The sequence below is a fragment of the Schistocerca piceifrons genome, chromosome 1 (assembly GCF_021461385.2).
Source record: "Schistocerca piceifrons isolate TAMUIC-IGC-003096 chromosome 1, iqSchPice1.1, whole genome shotgun sequence".
Classification (NCBI taxonomy): domain Eukaryota; kingdom Metazoa; phylum Arthropoda; class Insecta; order Orthoptera; family Acrididae; genus Schistocerca; species Schistocerca piceifrons.
The window spans coordinates 171,533,709-171,552,156 of record NC_060138.1 but is presented as its reverse complement, the minus strand read 5'-3'; the positions used below and the strand labels follow the sequence as shown (position 1 = coordinate 171,552,156).

Here is an 18,448-nt window from a genome sequence, read left to right as displayed (position 1 = left end):
CAAAAAGTATAAATAATTGCTCCTAGTGCCATCCATACAGATAGTCCTGAAAATTTGTTATTGTGAATTTTTAATAGCTATGGCAATATTTGTCAAACTTAAAATGAAAAGCAAGGGATGCATGCAATAAATAGCAGTAAGGAGCATATAGAGTAGCTACTGTTGAGAAAAATCACACAACAGTACATCTATTTGCAGTGTAATAAAACTGGCAGTGCCTTATGTGAACAATTTGTGCATCAATTATGTAAGAGGGTTGAATGAAAAGTACTCCTCTCATTTTCCGCTATCCCCCCCCCCTCCCCCACCCTCCGTCTAACCTCCCATCTGCACCTAGTTGCCCTATCCTCTCTCCATCTCATCCCTGCACGCACCCCAGCAGCACTTCACAGTCCCCCAACCCTACCCTGCTACCCCTCACCCTTCCCTGCACCAGCCTCCTCCTTACCCCCACCCAGTTGCCTCTCCCATCATGCACTACTACTGCTGCTGCTGCTGCTGCTGCTGCTGCTGCTGCTCGCGGTCTGGCTTCAGCTGCCAGAGACTGTGGTCTTGGTCGAACGCTTATATTGTGACAGTATTTTTGTTGTACCTATCTGCGACTCAGTATCTCGGCTGTATGGATAATCATGTAACATAGTATTAACATCAGCAGACCATTGAGAGATCAACAATATTAAACAGCCTGAAGGATGTTTAAATGGTCCTGCTGATCCACTATGGTGACAATTATATCATTAAGGTACTTTGCAGATTGTGGCATATTGTGACTGAGCTCTGTGAGGTATCTCTGGAAAACTGTGGTTGTGGTAGCCAAGGTAAACAGTATCCTCTTGTATCATGAAAAACTGATGACAGAGAAGATGCTTTGCAGAATATTTACAAGAAACACAGATAGATGATACATCATTTTAAAAATTGCAACATGCAGAACACTTTCATACCATATTAGTGACAGTGCTGAGTAAATTAATTGAGATTCATTAGGATGAAGAAAAAGGTAACACAAAAATTGTGTGAAATTGTAACAATAAAGTAATGATCATGGTGTCCGATTAAAGGACTTGATGAGGCAAATCAGCTGAAGTACCTACTTTTGTTGGGAACATAATGTATTGCCAATAACACACATGTTTATATACATTTGATTAAAACTCCATTTAGTTAATCAAACAGGCAGATATACATAAAAACAATGTGACAACACACGCAACAGTGTGTGGATAAGTTGATAATTTGGGTCTGACAGGACGTGTGCAAAGGTAGTTTGTGCAGTTGGGATGACCACTGTGTCCAGGTAGTGTAGTGGTCAGTGCATCAGCCTAGTAAGCAGGAGACCCGGGTTCAAGTCCCAATCCGGCATAAATTGTCAACTTCTCCCATTGATTTAAATAATTGTCCATTGGTATTCAATATCTTGAATTGTCTTGAATGTGGCATATGCTAGAATGCTGTCACAAACCACATACTATTTTTATGAGCTAGGTTGATTATCAGCTATCGGACCAAGTTGTCCATGAAATGTAGACAAACACACACACACACACACACACACACACACACACACACACACACACTTGTGTGCACGCTCACACACGTGCAAGCACGCAGCCACTGTCATCTCCGGGTGATAAGGCCCGAAAGTGACTGCTGTTAGCAGCGATCGCCACTGGAGAGAGTAGTGGGGATAGTGAAGAGCCATGGGATTAGGAGGGGGAGGGATAGCAAGGTATGGTTAGGGGAAGGGGATATGCTGTAGTCCTGCCTCTGGGAATGTGCAGGGATGTGATGAAGACAGGATGGTGAGCTGCTAGATGCAGCAGTATGAGGCTGTGCTGCGGGGGCAAAAAGGGAAAGAAGAAAAGCAGAGGAATGGAAAAGATTATGCAGGTGTAGTGGGGAGATAGAAGTGTGTATGTGGCTGCAGTGGGAGCAGGGAAGAGGATGGAGGGAGATGGAGGACAGTGAATAGCGAAGGATGAGGTCACAGGGGCTACAGGAGTGAAGGATATGTTGCAGGGAGATTTCCCACCTGTACGATTGTAAAAGACGGCATTAGTGGGAAGAATTCAGGTGGCAGGGCTGTGAAGCAGTCACTCAAGTCAAGCACACTATGTTGCGTGGCACATTTGACAATTGAATAGTCCAGATGTCTCTTGGCCACAGTTTGGCAGTGGCCATCCTTGTGGACAGGCAGCTCATTAGGGATTTAGCCCAGGGAGAATGCCACACTGTGGTTGCAGCTAAGCTGTTAGGTCACATGGTTACTTTCAATGATGCCCCTGGCTTTGATGGGGTAGGAGATGTCTACAACAGTACTGGAGTAGGTGTTAGTGGAAAGATATATGGGACAGCTCTTGCATCTACGTGTATTACAATTTCTGATGAAGTTTACCACTGGCTTTGAACATGTATTTTTGCCAACTTATCAAGGTAGTTTGAAGTCGTCATCACCAACTATAACTGTATGAATGGGGTACTTATTTGAGATGATAGTGTAACAACAGGGCAGCCAACATGAAAGTTAGACATGTTTCTCCATGGAAAAAAGAGCTAATTAAGCCATTAAAAAGAAGGCTTGTACAAACTGTAAAGATGAAATCACAAAGTTAAAGGAACATGTGTCGAGGCTACAATTTATAATCAGCATTCTGGAAGTGGATTTTTCAAATTTTCAGCTTGGAAAAAGTGACCTGAATACTCAAGTTCCGCAAAGTATCGCGCATGCTAGCGAAAAGAGGACTAGAGTCACTTACCAAAACAGCATGCAAGAACTGCAAAAATCACGTAAATGGTGAATGTACCAATGACATAATCTTTGTGCACAAAACCCTTTTGAAGTGCTTTGTAGACTGTGGTATCTTTACGAGCTGTGTTGAACCCCAGGGGAAGAAAAAGGACTTCAGAAACAAAGAATGACAGAGTTGCTTTCAACCACAAAAAAAATTATTTCAACTGTGAGTGTAGTCGCTAACAGTGAATCAAAATCAAGTGTCCGTCAAGATGGATTACAAAACAAAGTGTCACCACACAACACCAAACTACCAGCAGGCCTAAACACAGTTATCATCAACCAGTGAAAATGTGTAAAATAAACCTATTTGCAGATAGTCAAGGACAGAACATAGCAGACAAATTTCAGTCTAGCAGCAATCACAAGATAACTAGCATAGTGAAACCACGTGCAAAATTTCAGGCAGTGTCATCCATGAACCATGACATGAAAACTGCAACAACAAATAATGACTTTTTTGTGTTCTTAGAGGGAACAAAGGATGTAGCAAGAAACAAAACAAAAGACCTAGTGAGCTCACTCAAAGAAGGCTACATGGGCTGAGAAGCTCAAACGTGATCATCTCTGTTCCACATCGACATGACTTGCCAATCTTGTCGTGTTTAAATAAACAAATGTGAAGCACAAATAAACAGATCCTAAATATATGCACAAGATTCAAAAATGTTACATTTGTGACATAACCTGCATAGGAAGAAGATTCTACACATCCCATGACTTACATCTCAACAGACTAGGGATGGACTTAGTTATAACAAGGATCAAAGAAGTATTAAACAGCAAACTGAATGTGCAGTATTGTGCATCAGAGGCCATATCTCTTAAGACCAAAAACAACAAATACTTGGGAGAATCAACCACAAAATGTCAGGTCAGCGAAACAATACTTTTTAGGACAATAAAACTTTCCACCAGTGCAACAATAGATGCAAGTGTATGTATTTCATACACACCTCAAACAGTCTTGAGTCCATGCGAGAATAACTTATCACTTTTGCATTATAATGTACAGGGTTTAGGAAACAAAATAGATGCTTTTGAATCACTTATAACAGGACTATCACCACATGTGGTAATAGTTACAGAACACAAAAAAAAAAAAAAACAGTGGACAACATTCAATACTGCAAATTAGAAGGCTACAACCTAGCTATGCTCTACTATAGAGCGCAATAAGGGTGATGGTGTTGCCATCTACTCAAGAAAATGTAAGTTCATAACCACCAGAAAAAGTGCTATGAGGGAACAATGTTTTACAGACTGTATCCTGTCTTGTGGGGCTAAGGACCTTCTTGGACTAGTACACAGCAGAATCGCTAACACACACAGTACCTTATTCGATCATGTTATCGCAAATTATGACCACATCATCTCAACAGATGTCATAAATGGTCACCTCTCAGATCATTTAGGCCAAACATTTGTGCTAAAATGTAATACCTAATTCAAAACAAGAAAAATATACGAGCACAGGCGAATACTATCTGTAAACTACACTGCTACACTAAGACATAGTTTAAGCTATGAATCATGCCAATCAGTTATTATTACCATTGGGGTCAACAATAAATGGAACATGTTCACAGAAATTCTGACTGAGCACTTAAATAGAGCCATGCCATTAAAAAAAATTGAGTATCCAGAAAAATCAGTCTTTACAATCAAAACCTCTGCCATTAGATTTTAAAACAAAAGATTTGAAAGAAAAAATGGGAAACATGTATAGCTTACACAGACTAACTCAGAGTCACATACACAACTCTACAAGCAGTACAAATATAAGTACTGCAAAGAAGTCAGGACATTAAAAGCAGAAAGAATCAGCTGAGAGATACAAAGTTCAGGTAATGTTTCAAAGATTGCTGGTCAATTGTAAATAAGATCAGAAACAATGAAACAGAAAATAAAAATAACAATGTACAATTAACTGTGAATAATACTATCTCTGATCCCCTTGTAGTTAGCAATATTTTTAATAATTACCCCATAATACTCTCAAAAACGATGTCTCTATGAAACAGGATATACAGCACACATTTGAATCCAGTAACAAACATAACTACAGTACACTATCCTCAGTAAGCACATGTGACATTCCGCAGCTTACTGACAGCCTCAGAAACAAAAACTCAGTAGGATTAGATGAAAATTCTCCATATCTATTGAATAAATGCAAACATGAACTAATGAAACCTCTAGTTCACCTAATAAACTGTGTTCTCAAAGATGGTGTGTTCCCAGACAAGTTGAAACTGGCTGTAGTTAAAACAATACACAAAAAGGGGGAAATAAAGCATGTTCAAAACTACAGACCCATTTCCCTAATCTCAACTTTCAGCAAACTGATGGAGAAAATAATATTTAAAAAAAAGTCATGGACCATTATAACAATGGTGAGATAGTAGGTGATTTCCAGCAAGGGTTCAGAAGAGGTCGAAGTACCATGTCAGCAGCAGTACAATATATCCATCACGTACTTGAAAAAATAAATGAAAAATCCCAAGCAACAGGAGTATTCTTGGGCTTTTCAAGGGCTTTTGATAGAGTACATCATGACATGCTCTTATCAAAAATTGCGAGGAGTAGTGTCACTGGAAAACTCCTGTAATTGCCAGAAACATATTTGAAGGGTAGAAAGCAGTGAATGGAGATTATACACACTAATGGAGAAATACTGGAGAGGAGAAGGTCAACTATAAGAAATATACATTTTGGTGTTTTTCAGGGCTCTATTTCAGGCCCAGTCCTATTCATATGCTATGGAAATGATTTCCTAAGTTCTCTTGATAATAGCTAAGCAATTGAGCACTATGGATGCAGACAATACATCTGGTGTCTGCTGTACAGACAGTAAGCCCAGACTAGTCGAAGAGATAAATAACTTTATTGAAAATGCAAGAGCTCACTTTGACAGAGACAACCTAAAAGTAAACATAGAAAAAAATAATAATATTCGTTTTAAACCAAGTAGTCCAAACAGACAAAATACTGTTACTGATGAAATTCTACCAAAAACCTGTACAGATTGTAATTTCTTGAGTTTATGCATAGATGATCGACTTTCATGGAAAGAGCAAGCTGATTATGTCTGTAACAGAATAACACCCAAGAAGATTATCACTGTATCTTGATTCTGAAAGGACTGTATATTATGTATTAGTGTACCCTTCCTTGTCTTATGGAATAGTATTGTGGGGTGGGACATGCCAAACTAACATGAAAAGGGTTTTCATACAGCAGAAGAGAGCTTAGAGGATCAAAGTAAAAATAAAACCAGGAACTTCTTGCAAAGTCTTATTCATTAGATACAATACCCTCACAGTTTATGCCATGTATATACCACAAACTCTAATATCTTAACTTTGTTTGGTAACAAGTTATTAAAAACAGCTCCTTTGGCATAGGGGCTTTTTTGCTTTTAAAGTTAATCTTAGGGTCTTCTTTCACTAACATTAACAGGGGATACTTTTAAAAAGTGAGTCAAGCAGTGGCTTATCCAAAAATGTCCTTATAACTAGAATTTATCGTGAGTTATAATGTAATAAGAAATAATGTAAACTAAAAAATTGTAATTGTGAAAACTTTATACTTAGTTGAAAATGCACATACATGTGAAATAACATGTTACGAGCAATAAATTGAAATATTGAAGTTTTCTTTGAATCTTTCAGCAACTGTACTGTGGGCGTAGGGAGTCACTAAAAGGTACCAATTATTAATTTATTCTAGTTAAGTATAACCTATACTCACAGTATCATGCAGCAAATATCTGCTTCAATTTCACTACAAGATAAATTATAAAGGGCAGTCACACAAAAATGAGAAATATAATATATATAAGTAAACTCTTTATTATTTTGAAAGTAATCATCATAACTGTTAGTATATTTATCTCATTGTGGGACAAGGTGGTCAGTACATTCATGGAAACTCTTTGTGGTTGCCTACTGGAATGTTACTGCTGGTATTCATTGCTGGAGAGTAATTACCCAGGGTAACAATTCTATGAATGTGACCTGTCAGTTGCATGTTCATAATTACCTTTACTTTTAAATCTTCTCTTTTTGCACTCTCGTCATGCCCTGAAGTTGTGGTCCTGCTATGTAGTGGCACTTGTACCTATATTGAACTTCTTCACCATCTGCAGGAAAGCACTGTGATAATGGAAAATTACGTTTGCTACCCACGAGCTACAAAACCATGTAACCACTTTTTTAAAAAATCCTTCAGTCTTGAACAAGTCCCATTAATTCCAAAAAATCAGTTAAACATTCACATTTGAGCTCTTAATAACCAAACTCGGTGATGGAGGAGGAGGAAGGGGAGGAGATTAGAGTTTAATATCCCATCGACAACGAGGTCATTAGAGACGGAGCAGCAACTCAGATTAGGGAAATATAGGGTACAGTAGGAAATAGGCCATACCATGTCAAAGGAACCACCCCAGCATTTGCCTGAAGCGATTTAAGGAAATCATGGAAAACCTAAATCAGGATCGGCAGACTCAAGTTTGAACGGTCGTCCTCCCAAAGGTGAGTCCAGTGTGCTAACCACTGCACCACCTCACTCGGTCCGTTAACAGACGGATCATTAGTATCCCAAACTCAAAAAGTACAAAAGTAGTTCATTAAGCAATTCTGTACAATCTTCTTTTGTTTTATCTTTTGGAACAACAGCCATTGTCATTCCAATTTCATCTGCTTTGGCATCCAAGGCATCCCCTGGTCATGACATCACAGCATAAACACATCCTTACCACAGTAAAACATTTACCCTCCATCACACCTTGTAGCTGTACTGTTCTTATATTTGCGTATCATGTCTGTGCAAAAAAAAAAATGTGCGTGCACAGTATGTGGTCTCTCCTCTACTACTGTAAATTAAGGTTTGTACACAACTATCTTTCACCAACACAGTAGAGAGAAACTGGGACATACTGCTACCTTGAATAGTAACATGTACCACCCCATTACGGAACCATGACTGTACCCAGGTATGCACCTCTTCGACTGAGGCAAGTTGATGGCTGTGAATGTCTCTCTTCAGGGCTCCAAAAATATGGAAATCACATGGGGAGAGATTGGGGCTGTATGGAGGATGTGTAAGAGCTTCCCTATACAACTTCTCCAGCATACTCAAAACAACATTGGTAATGTGGGCAGGCATTATACTGCAACAGAATGATGCTGTTCATCAACATTCCTGGGTGTTTGAACTTGATGGTTCGCAAGAGTTTTTGCAAACTATCCATTTGCCCATGTTCATTACTTGTGGCATCATGTTTCAGAAAGTCAATGAGCAGCAAGCCCTTGCAGTCAAAGAGGAAAGTTATCATAACTTCCCTGGAGCTGGTGTGCCTGTTGTTTCAACTACACTGCAGAAGTTTCTTTGGGAAGCCCTTATACATCTTTCATACAGTCCTGATCTCTCGCCATCGTATTTCCATATTCTTGGAACCCTGAAGAGACACATTTGTGGCTGTCAATTTGCTTCAGACAAAGAGTTGAATGTCTGGGTACAATCATGGTGCCATAGGCAGCCTCAAACATTTTTCCATCAAGGTGCTGACCGTCTTGTCTCTTAGTGGGATACATGTATTAACAGTTATGGTGATTACTTTGAAATAATAAGCAGTTTACTTACTTTTCTTTTCATCTGTCTCATTTCCACTTTACTGCCCCTTATAATTCTAAGCAGCAACCACACCACCACCACCAACAACAACTGTATTTAATCTATTGTTTCTTAACACCAATAGGTCCTTTGTAAAAGATGTTGGGTGAACTCATTTCCAATCTTAGCCAGCTTTCAGTACCTATAATAGTTTGAGCTTCAGTGCTTTCTATTATCACTTGGAGCCCTTGTTCTTTCCCAGCACCACTACAGCAATTAACACCTATTATACCTATGGTTCCTAGGTCTACCTTTCTCCTGTGTTTGAACTGCACCCTTTGGGACTGAAGACCTTTTCAAGGGTGAAGCATAAATTTTGTTGCTCACTGTTTATATTACAATCAAACTGGGAATGGGATATGCACCTGCTAATGTTGACTGTCTCCTTTATCACAATTTCCCAGAAATTTGATACCATGCTGATATCTTTAGGTTTCATTTTCTGTTCTCATGTGAGGCAGTGTTTGGTGATAGCTGATTTAGCTCACTGCTTGATTCAACAGTTCTTACAGTCCATCCAACACAACATGAGCCACATCAACATGGCAGGCAGTGTACACTGGATTTTCAGAGCCCTATATTATATTTCATAATGCATAGAAAACATTTTTTTTCATAGGTTGGAAACCTTATTTTCAAAATCTTCTCCCAGTATTTGCAAAACTGCATCAGTAGAGTAAAGATTTTTCATCTAGCTTTTTCTTCTTTGGTATTGGTTCCTTCTCAAGGCACTGTTTATTTGTGTGTAGGACATGCCTGATCTGTTTGTCTCAGTACCTGCTCCACTCTAAACATTCTCTCAAGTGCTGTAAATCTTCAGCAAGGGTTTGTTTGTCTGAAAGCACACAGGGTATGTGGGACAATGTTCTAACCATTTACTCCGGTGATTCGTGATGGTGGCTGAAGGCATGCAGGTTCTTTGAGGAAGCCTTGCAAATTCCTCACCCTTGACAGGACCCAATGGTATCCCAAAACTACTAACTTGACCCATGTGCACAGTTCTATTCAAGAATACAGGCTGCCAGGTTACTGTCACCAATATAATATCAAACACATGTAGTCCACACTGGATAAAAATACTGAAATAGCAGTCATAGATAAACACTGCATTTTGTCATTCAACATACCAGAAAAAGACATTTGGTTGCCCTCTTCAATCTGTCTCCATTTCTGGATGGGAGAAGGTAACTCAGCAAGTGCACCACCACTTTGACTGTCAGCTGACTATTAAACTGTCAACACAGATAGAGTCACACCATTTGCAGTGCTCTAACAGTGAGCCAGGAATGGTGATGAAATTGTGAAAGGTCACAGCATAACAAATCCACCTCCCATAAACAGATTGTTATGTCCCATTTTAACTCATTCACATGTTGACATTGGGCCATTTGATGTCTGTGAAAAATTCTAGCATTTCATTTAATGTTTCTGTTTACTCCGATAAACTGTTCATTGGTGAGTCAAGCGTAACAATGGCTTTTACAACCACAAAAAATGTGCCACTGAGACTACATGAATGACATCTATCTGCAATGTTAGTCACATTTTGTTTTCCACAGATTTTAACATCTCTCAAGTTGAGGTTTATTTAAGCCATTCTTGCCAGGGTGTTGCAGTTTTCACTAATATTACTGTAAATGCCAGCTAAGCTAGAAGTAGAAAGTCTAGGCTCTGCCAGCAGGGAATGCTGTGACCAGTGTAATTAATAGAAACATAAACCACTACAAACTGTGTATTATATGATTTATTGGACTAGTTTCAGTCAACAGATATGAGTATCCTCACATAAATTTATTGCCTTGGTGGCAACACATCAGAAGTTTAAAGCACTGCTTGGCAGCATCATAAACAGGATGTGTTGATGTTGATGGTCAGTGGTGTTTTAAATCTTTGTGTTGCCAACACAGCAATTAATATTCGAGAAGGCCTACTTCTGATGAGCAACCAGTCAAATATGTCAAACGATATGTGACCTGAGGTAGTTTGTCTGCACAGTAAGATAGCAGTATTTATACTGGCTATGTTCAGAACATAAATCTCCAGCACTAAAATAAGTTTTACAGTTTTACCTGCAGCTCGAGGTGAAGGCGTTTTCACAAATAATTTTGAATGTAGCTGAAAAGATTGAAGCGCTGAGATGAAATCTGCTCTGTCATCTCTCATTCCAGTTAGAAGAGAATCCTCAATCTTAAGATGGAAATCCTAAAAGTGAAATAAGAAAAATGGAAATTTTGGTAAAAAAATTGCAAAAAGTAGGTACTTCGTTACATTCATTTAGTGTTTTAAACCCCAATGATTCAAATGAACAAAGCACTGAAATTGTTTGCCATATTCCTTGCATTATTTCGTTCTTTACATGCATATGAAAGAGAAGATTATGCAGGTGTCAGCTAACAACATCAGGCAAGGTAGAAACATTAAAGAGTTAGATCCAGATTAAAAAGTGAAAATGAAAAAACATGCATTTAGTGAATAGGAAATAAAACAGAGAGATAGTGGAGGGAATAGTTAACTATGTAACTCTGGATAGTGAGAAAGTGGATGTTGCACACATCTTTTGCCACAAGAACAACAAAAGGACACAGAGAACACAATAGAAAGGCAATAGGAAGCAGTTAACATACTGAACTGTGGAAATGTGAATGTATTTTGAGATTTCATCCAGGAGAAGGAGAATAAGTAAAATATTTAACATCTATTAATGTAGCTGCACACACTTCACTATATATAGTTTATGTTTTGTATCAGCTGCACTCTATGATTATACACCAAATATTTTCGGGTTCCATACCACAATTGATAAAAATGGAACTCTTATAGGATCACTTTGTTGTCCATCTGTCTGTCTGCCTGACTGTTAAAAACCATTTTTCTCAGGAAGGAGTAGACACAAAACTTGAAATCTATGTCACTTACGAAGTTCTACAACCCATTGGCAGTGTAAGAAATTGGAGCTTCTAAGTCAACTCAATAAAAAGATATGGCCATTTATGACACATATGCTGATTTTTGCAAACTCATGCATTAAAACCTATTGGCTACTGCCCATTCATGTAGAATCATGAAATTCAGCAAGATGCTAGGTTTTACAGAATAAGTACAGAAAAAAAAATTAATAACATCACACAAAAAACATACTACTTCTGTCATTTGCTGATCAACTTCACACTTGAAATTAAAACATTCTCTATAGTCTTGGAATCCCTGCACTCAATATCCTGCAAGTATCAATGTTGATAACAATCAAAAACAAAACTGTCACGATTCTTGATTTCTGTAATGGATGGACGGCAGAATACCACTGCGGGAGGGGTGGGAAGGATAGTTGGCAGAACATTTCTCATTTAAGGGCATGATGAAAGGTAGTCAAAACCCTGGCGGAGAATGTAATTCAGTTGCTCCACTCCTGGGTGGTATTGAGTAACGACAGGAATGTTCCTTTCTGGCCGGCCCAATGTCCCACTGTCTGGCCACAAAGGAGCATTCCCTTTTTAACTCAGTACCATCCAGGACTGGAGCAACCAAATTACATTCTACACCAGGGTTTCAACTACCTTTCGCATTCCCTAAAATGAGAAATGTCCTGCCCACTATCCTTCTCACCCCTCTCACAATGGTATTCTGACATCCACCAAACCTACACAATATACTCGTCCATTCCTACACTACCCCTGCTCCCAACCCCTTAATTCATGGCTCATATCCCTGTAAGAGACCTAGACGCAACACCTGTCCCGTACATCCTGCCACCACCACCTGTTCCAGTCTGGTCGCAAACATCACCTGTCCCATCATAGGCAGGGCTACCTGTGAAACCAGTCATGTGATCTACAAGCTAAGCTGTAACCACTGTGCTGCATTCTATGTGGGCATGACAACCAACAAGCTGTTTGTCTGAATGAATGGCTACCGACAAACTGTGGCCAAGAAACAATTAGACCATCCTGTTGCTGAACACACTGCCAAACATGACATCCTTCATTTCAATGACTGCTTCACAGCCTGTGCAATATGGATCCTTCCCACCAACACCATCTTTTCTGAATTCCACAGGTGGGAACACCCCGTGCAGTACATCCTACATTGCTGGAACACTCCTGGTCTTAAACTTCGTTAGTCATTGTCTTCACCGATCCAACCCCTTCCCTGTTCCCATTCCAGCACAACGTAGCCATCATTCCACTATCACAATCAGTCTTTTTACTTCTCTCATTTTCCACTACTCCCCCCCTCCCCTCCCCCCTTATCCTCCATCTAACCTGCATCACTCCACCATCTGCCACCCCCACCATACTATCCCTCTCTCCCCCCACCCAAGTCTCCTCCTTACCCTCACCCAGTTGCCACTCCCATCATGCACTGGTGCTGCTGCACGCAGTGTGGTTTCAGTTGCCTGAGACTGTGGTCGTGTGTGGGAGCCGCATTTGTGTGTGTGTGTGTGTGTGTGTGTGTGTGTGTGTGTCTATTGTTCATGAACCCTTAACAGCCAAAAGGTTTATTTATTTGTGACGATTTTTTTGTTGTGCCTATCTGCAACTCAGCATCTCTATTATATGTGAGTGGCAACTTTCCTTTTCATACTATTGAAACATGTCTAATTAGTCATTCTTACAACAAATTACCTGAATATCTAGATTCGATGGTTGGAAAGTTCTATTAGCTAAATGCAAGTAGCAGTGTTCATTAAAAATCTGGATGACATGTAATAATGTACTGTAAACAAGGCTTCATGTTTAGTGAAGTACACAACTATTTTCTTTGAAAAATAAAAATATAATCAGGCCAATATTATGTTACCAAAAGGAGACAAACTGCAGCTAATTTGCATAACTGAAGTGGTAACAGCATTTTTCAATATTGCAGCTATTTCTAATTTACCAGATAAAAATTTAGCTGTCATAAGCATGAATAGCATTAAGCTGTGTAGTATTAGTTTATTGTTAATAAAATATACAGATTAAGTTTCTATGATTTGCTAATCCTATGTTATTGTATACTTTGATTTGTTCCAAAAATACGAAGCTCTTCCTTCTTGATGGGATCTATGAAACATGGACGAATGAACAAGACATTTAACAGGAATACATGAAAGCTGTTTAGACAACTGACATACACAAAAAATTAAAATGTAACTGACAAGGACTAATATTAACTATGCATTTCCTGATAATAATAATACTAATAATAAACTGTGTAAACATCATAAGAAAGATTGTATAGCACTTGGAACTTTGGAAACATTTATTTGTTAAAGTGTTGGTGGATAGTAAGAGCTGGCTGCTGGGTATCCAGGAGAAAAACATTATTAGGAGATAAACAAAAGAAATTGCACTTTCTGAAGAGTCAACTAGCAGCTAATGTACAATTTATTAACAGACAGCAATTTCTCATCATTTCAATTGTGCATCTCAACACAAGATTCAACCAATTGGAACATTCTTACAGCAACTCAAGAAAAAAATGGTGATTTTATTTTTGATAAAAATACAAATGGTCATTATATTTTTGGCCATCCAATCATTGTAATATGTCACCTAGCTTCTCCAACACAAGGGCAATTAAACTGATTTTAACAGATGTATCATGAAGACCAGTGACCAAAATATTATCAGCTGCCGTGATGTTAGCAACAGAATTTGTTATACAAAAAAATGTTTTTGTGTCTCTATGACTTAGCTATATTCCACTGTAGATTCAAATGGCTTGCATCATCACATGCACATGGAGAAGTATTGAAATTAGGGTCTTTCATTCCTTTTGTAGTTTTGCTTTATCACCTTCTACAACATTTTACATGGGTAAAAGTAACAACTCAGTGAATAGGAGATGTGATGAGTCACCCAACACTAGCAAGTTTTCAGTATTGATAATGTACCTGTCGATGACTCACTGCCTCTGCTATTCAGTGAGCTATTATATTTAATCCCAAATTATTTACATTCTACAAGAATTCTTCATTACTATATCAGTCTAACATGAATCTAACGTGGCTACTGAGCATGTGATATATAATCCACAATGCTAGCCGGCTTCATAAGTGAATATTTAAATGATGTAGCTAGCATGAAATTATGCCAGTAGATGGTTAGGAATATACTGTAGTTTAAACTTCATTTATATGCACCAGCAGGAGACAACAGTCCATAGTGACTGAATTAAAATTCTTTTCAGTAATAACCTTAAGATACAAATGTTGAGCAATTCAACATTTGACAATGATGAGAAAAACAGTGCAGAGCATTTATCAAATTAATACAGCCATTTTCAAGCTTATTCTAATCTACAATTAATCACAGAAAAAGTTGCTAGTAAATCGGGTAGTAACAAGAATTATTCATGTGTTTATTAGAAACTGTCTTATTTCCTAAAACTACACATATTTTGTCTAAATGCTTAGACATCATCATTTTTCAATAATTGAAGATAATGTCCAAAAAGATAAAGAAAACACTTACACACCTTTGGTAAGATAGGTGACAGTCTGCGAACAACTTCATGCAAATCCTCTTGATTCTTTTTGGGTTTGATTTCTTTGTCACTTGCTTTAAATTCAGAATTGACCTGCCGCTCTTGAGCAAAGCTATAGAAACCTTCATTTATTACTGCTTTTGTGTTGTCCATTCCAATGAAAAGCCTCTTTGAAATGAAAATTAAATTATAAAGCATGTTGTCACTCATTTACAAGAATTAAAGATTTTTCACTTTAAATCATTAGGAATAATACTAGATGACCTAGCTTACTTATCTATTTATTCATAATTTTTGGGTAAACATATCAGAGCAATTCATATATAATGACACATATAATATTTTACAATAAATGTACTTGAACACAATATATTATGTAAAAGTTTTTCAGCTCTTTCTTAAAAAAAAAAAAGTTATTTGTGATATACAGTATACTCCAAATTACTCGGGGTAATGTGAGGGAGGAGATACATGAATAATCGAAAAACATGATTAACTAAGATATTTTCAAACACACATTTTTTTTGAAAGTTTATCCAAGTTCTACCCATAGGTACTGCAGGTCTGTTATTTCTTAAAACAGTATATGATGGTCTACTTCTGAGACCAGCTGACATTTTTCACACGGCATTTCAAATTTCTCTTGCAGTAATAATGTCACTGTACTGAAACCCCTCTAGAAGAGTATCAACACATTACATTGTGGCACAATGACTGACAAGGTCACTGTCTTCATCCCCTCTCAGACATTCTCTGCCCTCGTCTTTGGTTTTTTTTATGAAACAGCTGTCACAGTTTCTGCATCTCTCATGGCTGAAAGCCAGAGACACATATGTTGATCTTCAGCCACATATTCAAGTTTTTGACATTTTCAAAACAATTTAAACCTATTGCCAGATTCATTATTCTTACTTCTTCATCACTGGAACCTCAAAAATCATTTTCTTTTTACCTGGAAGAATTTTCCTCCATGATCACTTGATGGCTGTACAGATCTGAAACTTGGACTGAGCATCTGCAAGCAAACAGCAACACATTGCCAGATCACTTGCAGTGTAGTCAGTCTCATTACTTTTCTCAAATACTTCATAGTTTTGCATAAATTTCCCCTTCTCAAATCTTTCAATTAATCCTATTTTTGTTTTAATGTCAACATGTTTCTTTTGTTTCTCTGTCACTTCTCTTACTAATTTCTTTTACCTTGCTTTGTTAACACTCACACGCCAATTAACATCAGAAAACTGTGTTTGTTTTACATTTACATGGAACAGGCTGTTCGATAACAATGGGAATGGTACTCTGTTGTCATGCAGCAGCTGTCTGAACAATGAAAATGGTCATACAGCATATTGTTTATTGCTGTTTGCTAGAGAAAAATATTGCGCATCTCTCCCTTTTCTTCTTTCTGCATAAATAACCCACACACAAATAACTGGGAGCACAATGTATCTTGATTTATATACTCATCCCTAAATGAACCATCTGAAGGCATTTCTAATAACTAGCATTGTTTTATTTACACAATTTTCATTCCACTCTTTCCAAATGGAGGTCTACTGCTATAACATTCCTCCATCTGGTATGGTACTATGAAGAAGGCAAATGACACAATACTGATGTTTCTAGGCCTTATAGCGACAAAACAACAAAATGACATTTCTCCATGAAGTTCATATAAAAAAACTGCAGCTAACCATTTAAAGTCATGTTCAGTCTGACATCATTGATGCAAGTGGTACTCAACAACCAAGCAGCGAGTATTATAGAGAGAGAGAGAGAGAGAGAGAGAGAAAGTGGCCATGAGACGATGTATCAGCTGCTGTGATGACTTCTAAAAATTGTGCAAAAATTGGCCTAAATGAAAGAAAAGAAAATAATTTATTAACCTTGATACTTCAGCCACCCAGAAAAGATTTCTCGTATTTTCCGGAATGAATAAAATCTATACTAAGCTAAGGTCCACCATTACTACGGCTATTTTGTCTCCAAACAAGAGCTTTCTACAATGTAAGCTGTACCTGAAATGACATGTGCAAGTGAGGCAGAACATACCATATGAATAGAAATTTGACACTGTAGACAAGTAGTATATGGTGAGTTATGATTGTAATATGCACTACATAAGTTTCTGATAATATAATAACCGAATTGAGCAATATCACTCTCACTATGACTTACAGAAGACTGTAAACAAAGTAAAAGAGTATTTCTATTCTAAGAGAGATAATACTTTCAAGTTGCCTACAGTCTAGAGCCTGGCCTTAAGACACACCATTAGTCATTCAGAAAAGCAGCTTATTTATCAAAGATATCAAAAAAAGTTATGTCCATATGTTGTTTGTTATTCACATGACACTGAATGCCAGTTCTCACCATCATAATCAAAATAACAAGTTTCTTGTGGAGGCCATTTTCACATCAGCAGTATATAAATTCCAGTATTTTAAAAGTAAAACGCCTTCTGCATGCTGCAAGTTAAGGTTTTTCTTTTTCTTTTTTAACAGCTAGTTGAAATTGTTATAATAAAATGGAAAGTAACTTACAGATCAGTGTCAAAATTATTATTTGTAAATTAGACAGCTTTCTCTCATGTGGCAAACTGTTTGAAAGCTTACCGTTTACTTTGTGGCCACTGGCGCCCACGCCCACGCCCACGCCCACGCCCACGCCCACGCACACGCACACACAGTTTCTGATTGCCACAGCCAGACAGACTGTGGCAGCCAGAGACCATTGGTTTGTGTGTGTGTGTGTGTGTGTGTGTGTGTGTGTGTGTGTGTGTGTGTGTGTGTATGTGGCGCGCGCGTGCGGCCTTTTTTGATGAAGGCCTGTCTGACAGAAAGCTTTATTTGACAGGCTTTTTGTTACTAAAATGTAGACTTTCACGGCCGGAAATATCATGTCCATTATAATTATCTGGGCTGTTATGCCATGGTCGGTTGATGAATTTTGTCTCAATTCCCAACGTTTCGTCTCCGACTGCGGGAGACATCTTCAAGGGGGTCCGTAGGTCGATGGAAGGTCCAACACACCCACTGGCTCGCTACTGATTGCCGCTAAATTCCGTGTCCGTGCGCTCCTGCGCCGCGGTGTGACGTCACGTGTTTTGAGAACGTCAGTGCAATTGGCCGCTGTCCGTCGCCGTTGATCGCCGTTGCCATCACCCAGTAGTGGACGGGTGCTACACATCTTCTTTAACACCGTCATCTATATACCGTTTAATTTCACACCCTCCTCCTTTCGGTTGAAATTATTTGGGTGTTTAGCGATTTCGATTGCCTCCTTGTAGAGCCTTTCGTAGTATCCGCTTGTGGCCGCTAGTACTTGCGTCTCTTCGAAACGAATATTGTGGTTCCCTGGCTGGAAAGCATGCTCCGCAACAGCTAATTGTTCCGTTTCTCCTCTTTTACAATTTCCCTTGTGCTCTTCCAAATGTTTAGAAAGAGTTCTTTTAGTTGTACCCACATAAACATCACCACAGCTGCATGGGATCCTATACACTCCAGCTTTTTC

General features: G+C 38.4%; 1 protein-coding gene across 1 annotated transcript in view; it reads right to left on the bottom strand.

Annotated features, from left to right (window-relative positions):
* Positions 1-18,448, bottom strand: part of LOC124786712 (protein KIAA0100) — a 329,777-nt gene that overhangs the window by 262,076 nt on the left and 49,253 nt on the right. Inside the window, exons 5-6 of the mRNA XM_047254285.1 lie at positions 14,927-15,103; positions 10,537-10,669 (exon numbers count right to left, since the gene is read on the bottom strand). Of these exons, the coding sequence (XP_047110241.1) occupies positions 10,537-10,669; positions 14,927-15,103 (310 nt within the window). The remainder of the gene's footprint in view (positions 1-10,536; positions 10,670-14,926; positions 15,104-18,448) is intronic.